This window comes from Doryrhamphus excisus, chromosome 23 (assembly GCF_030265055.1).
Source record: "Doryrhamphus excisus isolate RoL2022-K1 chromosome 23, RoL_Dexc_1.0, whole genome shotgun sequence".
Classification (NCBI taxonomy): Eukaryota; Metazoa; Chordata; class Actinopteri; order Syngnathiformes; family Syngnathidae; genus Doryrhamphus; species Doryrhamphus excisus.
The window spans coordinates 11801247-11820836 of NC_080488.1; the positions used below are offsets into that span (position 1 = coordinate 11801247).

The window sequence follows — 19590 nt, forward strand, 5'->3', positions numbered from 1 at the left end:
TTTTACCCCAAATCTTCAAACATGCGTGCCCGTGAATGCTAAATTGCAAATGAGCCACTGTAATAATGGTCTTAATTAAAGATTTGCATAGGATGTGCAAAGACGGCTGGCATATTCCCAATTGTTCCTTTACATGCGTATCTGTGACATTTCAGAGTGTGTGTTTATGAATGTGAAACATTGTCACGCCACATCCAAACGCACGGCGGAGGAAGTGGGTTAGACTTACAGTCTGACATCTCCAGTAAAGAAGACGACCCAGACTGAAAGTACATTATCCCAGTGCTTAATGAGCATGTCAGACCACACAGCAGGAATTGGCTGCAGGGCAACCAAGTTTATTGAAGCCACGGGGAGGGGGGGGGGGGGGGGGGGGGGATGCCTGCTTAACTTTCCTTCTGTATTAAACAATTAAAGGTTACAGAGCTGCAAAATTATCCACATGGCTATTCCAAATGGGTACTGGCATATTAAAGTGGGTGTCCAATGCAAAGCCCACCAAGGGTTTTTTTTATAATTTAACAAAGAATCAGTGGCGCATTTCAGCATTTGCCATCCTTTACGTCCTTTTCATACAAACCCAAATAGAGGCGGGCTGAAGAAAACCTAATAAGGTGGAGTCAGTGTCACCAACGCAACACCAGCCGGATGCTGAAGCATGATGCTGAGCTGCGTTGTGTGTTGCGTGTTTCTGGCCAATCACAGAGCGTGAAGAGTGAATACATAATGAGCATGGTCTTTAAACACAGATACGGATGTTGATTCGTTTTACAACGAGTATCCGGCTTGATCCTAATTAACACCTAACCTAAGTGGATCATATCAACTGTAATTGATAAGCAATATTTAATATAGTACTAATACTAATACTCCTAAGTATCTTTATAATGAAAAGCCTCACCCTCTGAATCGTCCCCAAAATCAGCCGATTCTACCTTCAGTAGTTTAGATTAAAAAAAAAAAAAAAAAAAAAAAACTTCTACACTTCCTCACTCCACTCTGCGTCAACTTTGTTTCACTCCCATCTTTTGGAATCATCTGCCGTGAAATGGAATAGTCCATTGCATAGGAGCGGATGCTCATGATCCATTATGCAGTACTTTGAGGCATGTGAATTAAGACTAAAAATCAAAAATCTGTTCCTTTGAGATGTTTGGGGACCCTGCACAACTGTACAATATATCACGTCTAGTTCTAATTCATCATATACACGCGCAACTCAAAGTAGAATACCGTGGAAGTAGTATCTAGGTTGCATCGACGTACTGTATAAAGAAAAATAAAAGTTGTGGCAGCTCGACCGACTGCATCTTTTCTAATGAGGTTTTTAGGGCACAGTGATCGTGAGTGACAGAGCGCTTCAGACCATTTTGGGAAATAAGCGCAGACTCTTGTCGAAGTTGAGGAACAGCCGGGAGCGATATGAGCCCACTTGTGCCGCGAAGAAGTTTCCTAGAACTTTGCTTGAGTCAGATGTTTGCATTCAACTTCCATTAAGTTCAAGGATTTGTTTTCCCCCTCGCCTTAAAGCCTTAAAAGCTGAAGCTGGCCTGCACTCTTGCAGCTGTGTTGTCATTTGCTGGTGAGATCTCAGGCTGCGGGATGGCTTCAAGTGACCTACATGGAAGAATAATGCAACGGCTGCTTGTTTGTGAAATTATTTTTTCACTGTATCGGCTGAATTTGCTCCCACTCCGACCTTGCTAAGATCAGCAGCTCGTTAGTTTCTATTTTCCAATCGACTGCCAGGATACGCTGCTCTCATCCTGCGAGCCAGCATTCAAATATCAATTTGCAAACACACACGTACACACAAATACACACAAATACACACTCCGGCTTCTTCTGTCAGTTGATGTTTTACATGAAAGTCACATTTTCGAAAGGCTGGATCAGATCATCATGGCGGGCAGATGTTCCCATCGGACGAGGGTTATAAAGATGGCGGCTGTTTATGCGTGAGTTTCACATCTGTGTACTGCACCCTGTCAAGATCAGGCCACTTACGAAGCCAAATATGCGGCAACGCAAATGTTGTGTCCAAACATATCTAAACAAAGTCCCTTCCTGACTTGCAGCATCTTTAGCGTTCTTATAGTGGCCACTTCCACATAAACACAGCTTAACTTTCAGACCACTTTATACAAATCCAGCTTAGCTCCATCGCTGCGGTTGTGGCCATTTGGTTTTTTCGGCATCTCTACAAGTCATGTCTAATTTGGTACCGATGCTAAATCATTAAAATAATTTCTACAATCTTTGCACAAGCTACACGTCAACATTAGTAAATTACTAATTAGTGGAAAATGTTCTGTTGCGTTATTCATCATGCTGATGCACGTACTGGTGGAAAGGCGACATTCCCATTTAGATATTTTGGTTACTTGCACACAATCATAAATCTTAATTTGTATCAACAAGTGTGTTCATTCGTGTAATGAAGTCTAATTACATACAAATGCAACGTTTGTCTGCTTGATAAACAGGTTTCTGATTTTCTGTTTGACAAACACGATACATGGATGGTATTATGCTTCAGAAGGACAGCAAAATGTTTAGAAACGCTAATAAAATGAGCAGCAGGGAATGGCCAGGGACTTTTTGAAGCTGTGGTGGTGGGCTGCATGTGGCTACATCAATTAATTGTAGTCAATATGTAAATAATAGGAGCCGCACGGTGTACAAGTGGTTAGCATGTCGGGAAAACCTGGGTTTGACCTGCCATTTGACGCCCCTGCACGATCTGAAGCGCCATTGTTCCATAAAAACGATGGTTATAGGACTGTTCTCGGAACCAGTAACGACCATTTTGGTGGAGAATCGTCCCATGTCTTGACGGACAGCCATCAGGATATCACGATGGTGTGAATACCAAAGAGAAAATCCACATTTTTGCCAAGATTTTGGCTTTTAAAAAATGTGGTCTTCAACTTTTGAGCCTATTTAACAACCGACTCACATTTCTTTTTTTTAACATTTTGAAGTTCTACTTAGATCCAACAGTGTAAAATGGGCATTTTTGTAAATGTATTAATGTAATTTGTTCATTAAATAATGTATTTCTTTATATACTGTATGTCTAGCTGTCCTCATGATGGTGGAATTCATATCCTGGCTGTGGTATTATACTTTATTAGTAGTACCCCGTTGTGCCTGATAAATCAGCTATTGAGCGTGTGTCACAGCAGGACAAGTGTGTGTAAAATGACATAAATAAAAAGGATAAAATATAAGAGTCTTGTTGGAGGCCGGCGACAGGCAAAGTCACGCTTGACACACACGAGGATAAATGAAAATGTCACAGCAAAGTGAAACATGGCTGGAAGGCAGCAGCCCTGCATTGTGTTCTACATTGGAGGTGAGCACACGCTTACCTTGCCCGACTTTCATGATGACTTTCATGGCTCGGCTCTTGCACACCCCCCCCTCCCGGTTCTCCAGGCCCTCCACTGTGCCGTTGGAGGTTGCTGACGGGGAGAAAGACGGGGAGACGAGGAGCAGCGAGGAATAGCGGGGCAAGGGTAAAGAAAAGGAGGAGAAAGGGGAGAGAAGATGACACTGGTTAATGAGCATGTCCATAACACACAGAGCTAATCAATATTTACGACGAGCACTGATTAGCTGTTCCAGTGATTAGCTGTTCTCACCCTCAATCAAGCACCGGCCCCCTCTCTACGGTATCTCTCATTAACACGGTAAGGTGGAGTCAAATGAATGGAACAACATTAGAGCCTGTGGAATGGGTGGCGTGGGGGGGGGGGCGAGTTGAATGGTACGGTCCGACTGCTGTGTTGGGAAACAGCAGCCGGCCTGTCCTGCCTCCTCAATCGGAGTCATGCACCATGACTGGCTGGGAAGCACGGACGGCTAAATGCATCCAATAATATTTGCATATGGGACGCGTGTGTGTGTGTGTGTGTGTGTGTGTGTCCAGTGGTGTTGATTATGAGTGTCAGCTTCTTGGTTTGTTTTGAAAGTGTCTGTTCTGCTCTGACATGAGTGAGGGGCTGCGGGTGTAGGCTTGTTTATTTAATGTCGTACTCACTTCACACACCGTGACACAATTGGCTGTCTATTTTAGGGCCCGTGATAATGACCAAGCGAGACAGACTGTGGCGCTGACCTTAACACCGAGAGGCTACGCACAATGTAGCTTGTGTGCCGGAGTGTGCGTATGTGTGTGTATGTGTATGTGTGTGTGTGTGATGTGCGATGGCAGCTCCGAGTTTGGAATTCCCCAAATGATCTCCATCTCCGTTAAGTCTGCTGTTTCAACATACTCCCTTCCCCTCGAATGCTTTTGTTTCTCTTCCTCTTCCGTCGCTACATTTTTATTTTGCCCACCTCGTTTATTTTTTTTTTTTTACCCTTTCGCTTCCCTCCTTCCTACCTCACTGGCCATCTTCCTGATGACTTCAGATGGTAGAATGTCAACAGAAAAAAAGGAATTCTTCTTTACCCACCAATTACATGAAGTGCATACACAAATACATCATGACACTAATTATTTTGCACAATTAAAACACGACTTTGACAGTAATTGTGTCTAAATTATGTATTTCTACTCTACTATGCATAATCCTGTACTGTACTGCTAGTGGAAATGTAGCGTCCATACATATGGCAACGCTCCTCCACTGGCATTTTAACTAGCGTTCACATAAGGTTGAAATGGATCCTCTGCTGCGTTCCAAAAAAAAAACTAATCTGGTTGATTCATGCCTCGTCATGCCGAAGTATAATTAATGTCGGCATTTTGTTGCCCCGAGCAGTTTCTGCTTTGTACTCTGGCAAAATGGAGGACCATTAAAAAAATACATTGCACTAATATTATGTTACATTATCAGATCTTAACTGAGGCTTTAAATTATGAGGAGAGCCATAACATTTAGTTAATGTGGCCAGAGTATGTGGTAATTTGGGAGATAAGATCACTTAAGGAGTAAATTCGGCCTTGTAAACAACAGAACGGAGGGAGGCAGACACGTAGACGTGGGCAAGGGAGATAGATGTAAGATTGCCAGCATGTTATGGTGCGGCATACTTCACTTTGGGACGTTTCAGTTGGTAAAAAGATTGAAAAAAATAAAACGAAAACACACAAATTTTATTGATGCCTGTGAATATTGAAATTTATATTTATATATGCAATACTTCACTAATATAAATTAAATCTGTACTTAATTTAGACTCACTTAAATTAATTAATTGCAGATAATTTACAAGTAAATATCACAGTAATAAATATATCACAACATACATGTATTACTGATGAATCATTCTAGTGTAAGTTTACGTTTCGGACCTTAACACCACTGTTAGTGTTAAGGTAGGCAATAAAGTTTAAAATGAGGATGGGGCTGTGAGAATTGCATGACGTTACTTGAACAACATCGCTTCCAAGCACTTGTTTGCATTCATTTAGCAGAGTTTTTTTGGTCGTGCAATAACGATAATGAGTTTGAGTACGCCTTCATAACTAATAATAGTGTTATTGTATTGAAAGCCATAAGCCATGTTTAATTAGGTCGAGCCATCAAGCAAAAATAATGGCAGCGTGACCCTAACATGAACATGTGACCCAAGGTAAGTGTTTTTACCTTTCCAGGGTCTAAAATGCCAAAGGTAGCATATGTAAAGGCAAAGGAACAATGATGTACGTACGTGCTGAGTATGCTAGTCTTCTAAGACCATGCCAAGCGCATGTCAGGAGAACATTCAAAAGACTATTAGGTCTCCACACCGTCTCAAAGTCCTAGACGATCCCCCAGCCGCCAACCTTAGTCATCCATTTTCCAACCAATTTCTCGTCTTTACCGTTTTTACATTTCCGGGGCCGAGTTACCCGAAAATGAGTTCTTTGAAGAATGAGCTCAGAGGCACTTGAATAATCTGACTAAGAGTTGAGCGTCATGCTCTGAATTTTATATCCACTCAGGGAGAGCAAATCTTCCCAGTGTTAACTTGCGTCTGTCATCTAAATTAACTATTCCTTCAGGCCGCCGGAGCGGGCTCCAGCCTTACTGATGTGGCACGATGATAGCTTTGCCCTTTGAGGCGTCTGTTTGGGCCAACAGCCGGAGGCGGCCCGGATTTATAGAGAGATGATCACTTTATATGTTGTTTGTGTTCGGGCCGTTTCAAACGTCAAATAATTCAAGGCTTTAGCTCCGCTGCTGGAAATAATCTGATTAAGCGTGTCCAAATGTAACCATATTTCCGTATATGTTATTCCGTGTGAAACACTCTTTTGAGTACTATTCAAGACGGAAGCAGGCTGCAGAGACAACTGTTGAGCGCGCACACAAAAACAGCCGTGGCTGACTGTTAAACACAGCGTTGTCATTACAACCTGTCAGATATCGGAGTATTTACATCGATCATGTCAGGAGTTCACCCAGGAGAAGATGATTGCCAGCCACGGCTCTCAAACACCCCAACCCGACTCCACAACAAGGACACGCTGTCAGCTTTTCATTTCATCTGAAAGCCTCTCACTCACTCCATCTACTCGTCCTCTCACTCCATTTTTTCCTCCCTGTCTAACCCTCGCCCACTCTTTCATTTCATCCCGGCATGCTGATGTTAATCCAAATCGGGATTTCCAGATATTAACAGGCCGTTGGTCATGTCGTGTTTTGGAAAGAGGAAAGTAGGGAATTGGGTCTTCCTGTGCGTCTCCACGGAGATGAAAACACAAGGGGATGAAGCCATGAACAAAGAAAGTCGTAGCCCGCTAGTGCTAATGATTTATTGGAAAGAGAACTTTTAGCGGCAGCGCCGGAAATGGTCATCGCGTGGAGAAATGCAAGGCTTTTTATAATAAAGCGGTGCTGTTTTTGTAAGTATGATTTAAGGCCTTCTTTGTGGGTGTGGATGCTTGGCTGCAGAGCGACTTGTGGGAGAACAAAAGATCTACAGCTGCTGAAGTCATAAGAGAAACCAGGTGCCAAATGTTGATGATGGGAAATATCTGCAGTGTACACGTTGGAGCCAAGAGACAGCTTTACGGGGCAAAACGCTGCCATTGAACAAAGCCTTCCGTTCTGATACGCACAACATGTTTTCTCATACATTGGTTCGTTTCTGCGTGCCACAAAAAGAAATCGGACGACCTGTTAACCCGCACTCATAAACACATTAGAACACATCTGGTCTGCCAGAGAATAAGAGGACGGAGTACGATGGATCAGTTTTGTGGAATATAGCGGTGAATAATCACACTCCCTGAGATACTCTTTGTCAAAAAGGCTATAAATCTAGTGAAGAGGCTGTGGGAGGCCGGCGTGGAAGCACGTAACACTCTTCTCAACGAGCAGTGACTGCTGCTGTGGGGCCCTTCCCCCGATTTTGACATTTTTGAAAAATGACAAAAACTTTTCATGTTTTTTTTTACTCACTTTTTGCAAATTTGACGATTTTATCATTGCATGATCCAACTCGGGTTTGCGTAATGTTACAAATATGGGGGAATCATTCACAACACGCATTTCTTTCCCTTTTACGTGCATTATAGCACTAGAAAACTCGTTAATATCAGCTAGCTAACAATGGACATCATGGGAAATACAGTACATATTTTGATGCTAATGCCCTAAAAAAAAAAAAACAACCTCAAAAAACATAATTTGCATAACGGACTTCTATATTAACCAAGCTACAACGATATTATTATTGTAGCAGCTGACAAGAAAAACTATTTTTACTGGGCTGATGTTTCTTTGCTCGCAGCATTTTTTTTTACCAGAGGACTGGAGCACACTGGAGTCTTGTGCTGGAAGATACAGCCATCCCAAGGAAAGCGGACATTATGTGTGTTGTCGCTGTATCTATGATGCTGTTATTGACAGAAGTGAAATCAATCGGTAATGTTTTAAATCATCAAAATACGGCAAGATACTGTAACTACATATTAGTACATATTATTAATTACATATTAGTGTTGAGAAATTAACATGGTAAATGGTCTATATTGTATATATTATATGAAAAACATGATTAGAAAATAATAAAAAATAATAATAATAGATAATGAATAAAATAAAAAATTGTGCAATAATTAGTAGGACAGTTATCGTCCAGCAAAAGCTTTATTTATGACAGAACTAACTATTCTGTGTGTATAAAAATAAGTGTAGTGATCACACAATCGTGTCCAATACTACCAGTCCAGCCTGTCATCATTTTCTATGTGTTCTCTGAAAGTCTATTAATTAAATACCCAGAGAATTAGTTACACATTGCCACCATAGCATAGACATAACAGCAACTCTTATCATGCATATATATCCATATACCACCAAGACATTTGGAGTGGGTGTGGGGAGATTGCACCCTAGGGTACTCCGAGCACAAGTGTGGGAGATGTGTGAGAAATGCTGTGCTGACCGGCCCAAAACGCCACCCGCTAAGGCCAGAGTGTGATGCGCTGCTCTATATTTATTCTCAGGTCTGCTAAATGAGGTCACTCAGGTGGTCCTGCTGAATACATTCCCTATCTCCATCATGAATCATCTGCTGCTTATTATTCCTGTCCAGCCCATGGGGCTCGCTTCCATACCGCAGTAGGCAGATATGTCTGTGTGGGTATACGTGTGTGTGTGTGTGTGTGCGTGTGCGTGTGTGTGTGCGGTATCTGCCCAAAGCACGGAACAGGAGGAAACATACAGCCCATGTGACAGACAGAGAACAGGTTGTTTAATGAGAAAGTGGATGAGAGGTGACATTCATTGGCTACCTTTCACACACCGCCCCCCCCCCATCACCCACTACTCTGCACGGCATTCAGACTTCCACTCGGATGAGCCAAGCAAGCACCACATCATCAGGGTAGCCAACAGTTATGTCGTATTTTTTGGTGGGTGTAAAAAAAAAAAAAAAAAACAGGTAAAGCCACAATCTGATCATTCACACTTAGCATAAAAGCAAAACAGCCATTTTCAGGCAAAGCAGGCGGCACTCTCAGGAGTGTGGCTGGGCATTAAACAACACACCGCAACACAAATGGCCACTTCTCATACCTGCAATATTTCCATCTCATTTTGTTTATGCTCACAAAGCAGAGAAGGAGCGGGGGTGGAGGGAATGAGAGGCTATTTGCGCAAAATATTTCACTCATGAATGAGCACAGAGAGGGTTAGATTAGGTTTATGGGCACGATTCCAGAGATAACCCTCCCCTGTAGCCCTGACATGCATGCAAGCATGTACGTGCACGCACACACACACACACACACACACACAAGATGTTGAGAGTGGGGTTGACAGACTGGAATAATACTAAGGATCTGGATGTTTGCACTTTGAACCTTTTCTAATCCTGAGTATTAGGGCAGGGCCAAAGCCTGATTATGCCTGAATGAAATGGATCTAAATAGATGTCCCAGCCTATCAGACCTCCATTTCTTTGTCCTAGAAATAGAAATGGAGATCAGCAATCAACCTCCAGCCTCCTCTTCATAGCTTCCTCCGTAAGGTTTAGCACAGAAAGGAAAATTCATTCAGACTTTTCATATCAGCTCAGATGAATTAAGAATGCACAGCCGAGCCGATACTTCATTATCGTGTTTCTTTACCATAATGAAAGCTGGCAGGGGAGAGAAAAAAACATCACATATTCAATACCAGGACATGCAACACATCAGAAACGTTCCCAGGAAGCTTGCAGCATTCGTGTGGATGTGGATCCCCACGCTTTCACGATTCAGCATTCATGGCCCCGCAAATTCACACGTTATTAGTCCAAAAAATTATTTTTCTAAGAAAACAGGCCCCTAAGTCTGTAAAAAATTATAAATACAAGTAAAATAAACATCATACATGTACTGCTGTTTAAAAAAAAGCCTACTTTTTTAAACATTTTATACATCACTTTGAGATGTCACACTTTTTCGGCGGTCCTTGAATGTACCATCGTTGCTATGAGACGTAAAAATGACTCCAATCATTATAGAGTATCGTTCATTAGTGGCGAGTACCAAAACATTTTATACTTTAAATGTGTTTCATACGTGTGTGAGGTATATTGAAACAAAAAGGGGAAGTTTCTGTGATTTTTATTGCAAATATTGATCCAAAATCAGACAATGTAAAACATTTTTATAGGCGTCTCCGTTCCATGCTGCATACTACTGTTGCTTTGACACACACCATGAGGGGGTGCAACTGTCTTGTATCATGATTGGATAAAATAGAGACATATTGGTAAATACACACACCGGAACAAGAGCATTGAGACCCCATTGAGACCCCATTGAGACCCCATTGAGACCCCAAGTCCCCATGCATGCACACACAAGTAGCCAAAAGATGAGGAAGAACTTAAAAGGGCTCCTCCGCTACCAAAATGACAGGGTACCTCTAAATCCTCCCAGCAGAGAGCACTATGGGATAGCATGGGGTGGGAGGAGGTGCACTGGAAGGGTGCGGGAGGGGGGGGTGTGTGGTGATGGGGGCGTTAGGAGAGGAGATGGATAGAAAGAGGAGAGCTGGGTGAAAATCAGCGGAGGGGAGGAAGGTGGCGATTCCTTTTTTTTTTGTTGAGCAAGAGTGTATGCAAGCCGGGGACGAGTGAGACTTGATCTGTCTGAAGTGTGCTTGTCTGCGAGTGTGTGTTTGTGTGCGTACGTGTGTGTGTGTGTGTGTGCAGGGCGGAGGAGGGCTGACTGTGTGCGTGCTTGCATATGGCGATGAAGGAAATTTGAAAGGAGGTGATGAAGTGAGGAGTTCAGGGGAGGCGAGCTTAGTTTGGAACGAAAACGAAGTGGGAGGTGAGCTCTCTCTCTGTGAGGCAGAGGGAGCATACGTGCAGGGTTGGATAGTGTGTGTGTGGGGGGGGCATGGGGGGGGGGGCTGCCAGCTTGATTCTCTCACACTCACCAATTTTCTTGCTCCCTTCCCCAAGTTGTGTGCCACAGTGTGTGTATTTGTGCATTCCTATATTTATTAGTAATATGCTTGGGCTGGGCTGTTCACATTATGCATGAACACATTTTCTATAAATATATTTCTTAGTAATGGTTGCGTGTGTTCGTGTGTATTGTCAGTAAGGACTTCCAGGACCCGCCCCATCAACTTGGTGCTTCTAGATTGCCTACAAAAGCTTTTTAACCTCCGCAGAGGAGCTGTCAGCACCTCCAAAGTGTCATTCTGTGAGTGTGTGAGTGTGTGTGTGTGTGTGAGTGTGTGTGTGTGTGAGTGTGTGTGTGTGTGACACACAGGACTCAGCCTGCAGACAGCGAGACTCTGCATCATTTAGCTGCGGGTGTCTTTGTGTCACCTTGTGCTGAATCCAGCAGGGAAGAGCTTTAGCACCATTGCACTCTCCACTCTCCATTTCCCCACTCAGCATGCCGCAAAAGCCCCCTCGCTCTCATTCGCAGCACAAAGCGCCGGCGTCACGGACACACCTGAAGACGCCATTGTCCTGCATGTCTGAGCACGAGGGCATGGAAAATGTGACATTTGGAGTTTTTCACCGGCGTGGCTACAGAAGACTGAAATATGTGCGCACGGCACAGGTCACCTGGCGGATCAGCGGGGGATGAAGAATGCAGAATAAGAGGAGCACCCCAGGGAGCAGAATAAGTCATCTGTCTCAAACAGGAGCAGACTGAGCACACTCCAATATGACAGATGTGGACACACTCGTCTTAGAGCACATCACATCCCAAAGCTTCCCCCGCTTGCCTGCTCCCTTCGCACACAATATGAGACCTGTTCAAAATGTGCATGCATGCCTCTGAGCTGATACCCCTATAATCTGACAGGAATGCACCGAGGGGAGTGAAGATGGTGGAATTCTGATTGTGGTCGATTGGCACAATAAAATAGAAAATCCTGCAGGAGGCTGTAATGCTTTTGCATAATATTAAAAAGGTAGGAGAACGACAGCTGCTGGAATATTCACCATTAATACCCTAATCACCCTGAATGTAAAATGGAAGCCCATCATGGTCGTGTTTTGCAATTCACCTTTACCAGCTATTTCAGAAATAATATGATCTATTGGCATGAGCCCACACAAGCCTCCCTAATGACAGACTCGCTAATTGTCTGTAATGGCACTTTCGGTTTTACTGAGCTCCAGCTGCAAAAAAAACCTCAGCAGTTAATGAACATTATGCGTCACATCGGGCGAAACCATGAAAAAATGGCTGCCGGAAAACATTTAGATTCATATTTAGCACATTACAAGTTAAACACGTTCATAAAAACGAAAAAAAGACGGCAAACAGCACTGTTAAATCGATTTGTATTCACACAGACCTGCAATAATGACTGTAATATGCATGTCTGGCCTGTAATTGCCGGTGGCATTTTGTGGAGAAACACGATCTGTATTCACTCCCACTGCTTATTCTTTCTGCACTCGTGTCTTTTCAAAAGACTTGGTACAATTGGAGAATTTGATACATGTAAGTCATGTAATGCACTCGCAGGATAATAAGTGAACACTTCATGGAGAAATGTTATACGCAACTTCTTCGCCAGTTTTTTAATCATTTGAGAACATCATAGACCGAAGACGTAGCTGAATCCGGTTCTGAGTTGAGGCATGTTTGTATTACAGACACAAAACCAGTACAGTTGGACTCATGTAGACCGAGTCAATAACGTCTGAGGTTCTTAGTTTTGACATTCGAGAACTTTAAACTTTCAGGATACCGAAGTATTATGTAAATTAAGTATCGCAAAATGCGATGTTGGCACCGAATACTGGGAAAGATTCAATATGCCAAAGGGTAAAAAAACAACGGTTTGCTACACGCGATATTGTACAATAACCCAGACGACGTACGTTGAACCAAAATTTCAGTTGAAAACCGAATCATCCAGAAACTAAACCATTCAAAAAGCGAGCTTCCACCGTAGAATTCGTATGCCAACTGTAAAATCGCCCTGTATTGATCAGAATCGGATTTCAGCCGTAGCAGAGAGTTTTTATTGTTGTTGTTGTTGTCGCTCAGCCTCCCACCATCGTCAACATCACGTTGTCCTCCTTGAGGACGCAAACTGCACTCCCTCCACTGCTTCAAGACACGATTAATCAACAATTCCGCCCAATCAGTGAACCGATGAGTCAGTTATCATGCCCGTCCCTGTTATGCTTTCAATTGTGATTGTAACTTTCTGTCTTGAATACACAAAAAGAGCAGGTGAACAAACCCACCCCGAGTGCAGCACACACACAAACAAAAATAACAGCCAGTGCACACACTTGCCTGTTAACTCCCCCCCTCTCAGACGGGGACATGGTTTCGCTAATGGTGGTAGAAATGTTGCGTGTTCAGAGAAATAAGCAGAGCAAAAAGTGGGTCACAGAGAGAGAGAGGGAAAAAATGTCATTTTACCTTCCAATTGGTTGGAGCCGACGCTAAGAAGCATGTTGATCTACACACACACACACACACACACACACGCACTTGCACACACACTCACTCGAGACCAAAAGGTTAATATTGTTCATGCGGGAGTTGCCGAGTTAGTGTTTATCTCGCTCTCAACTAGTGTGTGCACTGGGTTTATTTGTGCGCTTGTATGTGCAGCAAACAAAGTCTAAACGCTCTTTCATTCCAAGTTAGGGAAGTTCCGTTTCACTTTAGATGGAAAAGAAGCGTGGAAACGTTTGACATCCACTCCTGCCGACTTCCATATGCAGACAGTAGCATCGCCGGCTTGCCATCACCACTGGCGCCGTAACCAGACCATCTGATAACTTCCCAAAGTGTCGTGCTTCAAAGAAAGTGGCAAAAACTGTTAAACTAACATATAATTATATTTTTATTCTCTCCTAACCATAAAAATATACTTGTGGGGAGAAAGATGAGAGCCAGAAGAAAGTATCACAGAGGGAAAACTAAGAATGCGACTCCAGTATTTATTTCCAAAACAATAAAAACGGAAAACCTCGATGCAGCAAATGCAACACGCGGGATTACTGAGGACTTCCAAGTCAGGAACGGGATGCAGTCCCTTCACACGTCCATGTTTTGCTTTTTTTACTGGCTGAATGAAAGGGACATGGCGGCACGGTGGGGGAGTGGTTAGCACGCAGGCCTCACAGCTAGTTCAATTCCACCCTCGGCCATCTCTGCGCGGAGTTTGCATGTTCTACTCGTTAATTGGTGACCCCAAATTGTCCATAGGTATGAATGTGAGTGTGAATGGTTGTTTGTCTATATGTGCCCTGTGATTGGCTGGCGCCTCTCACCCAAAGACAGCTAGGACCCTCGTGAAGATAAGCGGTAGAAAATGAATGAATGAAGGAACAAAAGGGACATACCGTCAAGAGCTCAACATATGCCGTCCTTTCATTATGAAGGCGCTAAAACGCCGTGCTCCTTTTTTACGTGGCGATATTAGAAGCCGTGGTAAAATAAATCCAAAATGACCCCTCGCCACATATTATGAGTCTGCAGTTACACCAAAGAATGATTTTTCCTCTTCTGATTATCTGACTTTAAGAAGGTGAAAGCACTCAGCTCAGGTCTTAAGTACGAAGAAAAAGAAAGGTGCTGTGGAATTTAACTATTCCTTCTAGGACACTGGAGACGCTTCAGATAATTGGGACAACGTGCTCAGTGAGGAATTACTGATTTATACGGTGATACAGATGTTTATCGGCTTTTTTAGGGTGCAGATCAGTGGGAGGAGGATGAGATGACAGGCTGCAGGCGACAGGTTCTTATTGCAGCGTGAATAAATCCAAGCCTTCGTCTTTTTTAATGACTTCCTGTCCGATGGAAAACCCTTATTTTCCTTATGACACCCTTTCATTACAGGCGCTTATGGCGTGACGCTAACATTTCAACTGTGTCCACTCTGTGGCATGTGTCGTATGATCAACTATTACGTACTTCTCCACCATTTGAGGAGACGTATAGATCATATATTTGTCCTCATAGGTGCCTTTATTCACTTTGAACCAGTAGTTTATGTTCATGTTATATATACAGGGTCACGCAAAATGATCCGACACATTTGTAGGTTAAATAAAAGGCAAATAAAGTAAAGATACTTGACTATTTTGCTACTATTTTTGAACTATAATGTCATATAATGCCATTTTGCTTTGTTTCTTTATAATGCCATGGTTTTTCGTTTCTTTTTCAGTTGCTGCCATGAATTGGACTGGTGAACATCGTGCTTTCATTGCGGAAACGTTTATCAAAACAAACAAATCTGTAACTGTAACACAACAAACGTTCCGTTTGCACTTCAATCTTAGTAGACATGATCCCGTACCGTACGCTCGAAACACCATCTTGTTATGAGTTACCAACTTCAGAGCTACTGGATCAAACCAAAATCAACCAAAAATCAAAACACTTTACTTTATTTGCCTTTTATTTAACCTACACTGAAAGAACACTGTCTACAATCTCGGTAAAACAACAGGTACAGGAAGTAAACACACAAAGGTCAACGACTAAGACTATGAGGAGTAATAGACAACAAATATGTTAACTCTAAACACTTAGCTTGATCAGGTTTTTACAAAACAAGTGCCGCAAAGCATGCTGGAAAGCCGCAAGCGCTACCAGGAGAAGCATTCACACTCCTAACTCAGGACCAGAGTCCTCTAGCAGATGGACCCGTCTCTCTGGTGGTCTCAGCCACCCCAAGCAAACGTAGTCCATTTGGATCAGACCCATTATTACCCTTATTGTAGTGTTCTGCCAAATCATGCAGATTAGTAGTTAGCAGCTCTATTGTCTACTTATGTAATCAGCAGATATATGCAGACAAAGGGTCTCCTGGTGAGCTCGTTCCCAGCAGGAGGCTAACTGGAGTTTTGCTCTTTGTGCCTCATTTGCACTGATAATCACATGAGGTGAACGCTGGTTCACTCGGTAAATCCCACCACATGATAAAACTGATCCTCTTTGTCTCTTTCTACCTTTGTTGTCATTAAAAAAAAAACAGTTTGGGACTCTGAACTCCAGAAACGAGTCGCCCTCCTCCAATCTAAAAGGTCCGGGAGCCACAAATCAGCCAATTCGGCTGATAAAAGCAGCACTGGGATGGATCAGAATGTGATGGGAGATACTAGCGACGTGTCAAAGGCCGCAAGGCTCCAAAAATCTATCGCTCTAAGGAGCTCATCTGTGAGCAAACCTCCATGCCCCCCCCCCCCCCCCCCCCCGAATAAAACAAGAACTGAGGAGGTAGAACACATTAACAAAGAGATGAGGACAAAACATCCATACTCACCACAAGTGCTTATGCATGTTTTAAAAAATGCACTTGTGTGTGCATTTATGCAAATGTGTTTGGATGTTAGTGTGTGTGTCTGTGTGTGTGTGTGTGTGTCTGTGTGTGAATCATCAGTGTGCACAGCTCCCACACTGCACCCATTCATGCACCGAGAAGAGGGATGTTTCATCGCCACTGACCTTTTCAGGCTGGCCTCTGGAGGAGAATTATGACAACCGAGCCGGGCCATCCTCGGCATAACAACACACGTCAAGGATGGAACACAAACAAGTAAACAACAAGCCTATAAGGCCGTGCCAAGCTAACCCAGGGAGTTAAACCGTGCGGATGTTAGCGTTCAAGCACTTTGACACCTCCAGGGAGCCAGAAGAAGACACGGGAAGTTGATGGTGCAACCCCTGATTGATGAATTAATTGATTGATTAAGTGGGGTGCCCCAAGACAGAGTGTATTCTAAGCTACTGCCGTGAAGTGAGATGGACTTGTTGTCAATATCAATCTATGCTTGTTGGATGCCTTCACTGTATATTAACATATACTTTATTTACAACGACAAAAATGGAATTGGTGATATTTGAAAGGCGGAAACTAAGTAAATATTTGCCTCATTACCTCCACCCCGAGTTTGATTCTGACAGGCGCTTTTGTCATATTCTGGGGAGTCTTTCCTTCACACAGTGCTCACTCGAGGGGGATTTGCTGGGTCTTTTTAATTATATGAGGTGCGCCTAAACCTGCTCTATATGATGAGAGATAATTGCTATTCTCACTTGGTGTTTTAAAAATAAAATCCAATGAAACCGACTGGTACTGACAGCACGAGAAGGATCACCCGTAGACTGCACCGCTTTACGTAAAACTACAAGAGGCAGAACAAAGAGAATTGCACAGGTGTGGGGGCGTGCACGTGTCCCTGTCACTGTGCACACGCTTGTGTCAACCTTTGTGCCGAAACCCCGGGGGACGCTCATGTATCTGCTAACTTGCAGGAGGCTGAACAAAGCCGACGCAGCCGACATAAGAGGCCAGAATGTAATGCTGCAGTAAACAAGTGGTCCTCGTTGACGGCGCACTCGGAAGTTGAATAAAAACGCAATTTAGCCGTGTGTGCCTGCACAGGATAACATCACATCACAGTTTACTTTTTCATTGTTGATCCCAAGCAGTGGTGCGCCAAGGAAAAGGAAAGCCATCACCCTGGCGGTGAACTCTAATGAATTCTAATGAATGCTCAAGGGGTCATGGATTCTGTGTGCTCTTACAGCGTCATCTGGGAGGAGAATGCAAATGAGGCCTAACCCCTGTATCCAAAAATGTCGTCTCTCCCTTCTTTGCAACGCCCCTTTCCAGTGTGCAGAAAACCAGAAAAGCAGAGAGATAAAAGTTTTATAACCCGCGGCCCATCAGTAATACACAATAGATATGCAGTACTTGTGAGGTACTTATAATGTTGGGGCCGCAGTTCCCAAACTACAGCGAGGCTCCGAGGCCAGGCAGCAACACAGGAAGCAGAAGAAAAATACTTTTCTTCCCTCGGCTTGTTATTTGACAAAAGCCCAATCAGAGAGCCCAGCAGAGCACAGAGAAAATGCTGCTGATTGCATCCTAATACACACAAAGCCAGTAGCTGGTGCACAAACACACACAAACACACACAAACACACACAAACACACACAAACACACACTGATTACGTCCTCCCTGGTGCTCCTCTCTCCTCATCCCCGGTATCAGTTACACGGTAAAGCCGTGCTGTTGGAGGATCAGCGTTTTTTGGCACAGGGCAGTTAGAGTTTGGGAGCTTAACCTCTAGTCCGACACAGAAGGGAGGGAGTTGGAGGCCCAGCGAGACCCCGAGCCCCCCCCCCCCAAACCACCCAGCACAAATAAACAGCTACATCACAAAAATGTCTGGCAGATTTGAAACAATTTCCTGAAGGATCTGTCAGTGTGCGGCAGGAGAGGAGAGGTGGGGAGGATCTAAGGCAGGGAGCGGATGGAGAACGATTACGTTTGGGGGGGGGGGGAGAAAAGGAAGAGAAGGAGTGAAAGAAAGAAATAAGAGCTGCGGGTTTGGATGTTAATCAAAGCATCATGTGAGAGGCTGACTTATAGCACATACTTATTTGATGACACTTTATTTTCAGCATCCATCCATCAGCGTCGACTAGCTGTGGTCACCAGCATTCACACCCAAAGTCAGCCCCAAAGGATCTGGTCTTAGCCACACGTGATGTACATACGTGTGCAGTCTATTTGCATACGACGGAGACTTTCTAAGTAACGAGATTTGAATTTGCTTATGTGGCTTTGAGGCTATTTATTCTCGTGTTTGCATGCTCACGTTCGTCTGCTCCTGTTGCTGCATTTGTGTCCCTGCGGTCACGCTGGAATGGAACATGGACATTTTGCCACTGAGCTGAATTCACAGAAACGGGCTCGGTCCTGGCCTGCAGAGCAGTATTTATACTCCCTATTTATCCGCTGGACAACCACAGCAATCTCTATCACCGCCTTATGATTCATGTTTGTTTGCTTTGCTCGGAGCAGATTCAATTTCATCAGCGAGATTCTTTTCTCCCCCCCCCACACACAAAATTGGCTTTCTGGAGAAATGTTCACACCACCCCTTGTCTACCAGCCTACAGAGCACGTAGCGGTTTCCCTTAGAACGGATAAGACATTAAAACTAATAACCTCCATAATTATACATCCATATTTCTCCGATGAGATTGTGCAAACAAGCTCAGGTTCCAGCAGCTCCAGCAGGAGATCTTCTTGGCAGGAACCGTCTGAGGGTGCAACTGAGCGGCTGTTGGAAAACAAAGTCATTTCAGAGTGCGCCTTGGAAAACAGAAACCGCTGTTCTTTCGCCGCTTGGAGGAGGGTGTGTGGGGGGGGTAGTGAGGCCCATCTGACGGAGGGCTGTGATTTCAGCTTAGCCATTGGCCCAAGAAGAAAGAATATGTCTTGTTGGCAAAGCACAGCGCAAACAACCCCAGACTGGAAGAGGAAATATGCATTTGCATGTGTTAAAAAGAACTATAAGCCGCCATTACTTTATCTTGGGCTGATTTTTTCTTATCCAGAAACACACCGCAACATTTCAGCATCAGGACAATGACGCTCATCTGTTACATTTGCTCTTCCCGAACATTAATCTTTCCAGCAGTCTTAAAATGTCTCCTCTCTTTTTGCCTGCAGCTATTTTGAGGTTTTAAAAGCACTAAGATGGCTTTGACATTGCGGATGGAAATAAATGAAACCAAGAAGCTTAGTTTCAACTATTGAGACATGCTCACACAGAAAAGGAACACCGTGAGAGAGGTTGGAAAATCAAATGGAGCTGTACGTGAAAACAAAAAAATATGGAT

The 19590-nt window shown here is 43.7% G+C and overlaps 1 protein-coding gene across 1 annotated transcript in view; it reads right to left on the reverse strand.

Annotated features, from left to right (window-relative positions):
* The window catches only part of efnb1 (ephrin-B1), a 63612-nt gene that overhangs the window by 9597 nt on the left and 34425 nt on the right, over positions 1 to 19590 (reverse strand). Inside the window, exon 3 of the mRNA XM_058063106.1 lies at positions 3375 to 3467. Coding sequence (XP_057919089.1) covers positions 3375 to 3467 — 93 coding nt within the window. The remainder of the gene's footprint in view (positions 1 to 3374; positions 3468 to 19590) is intronic.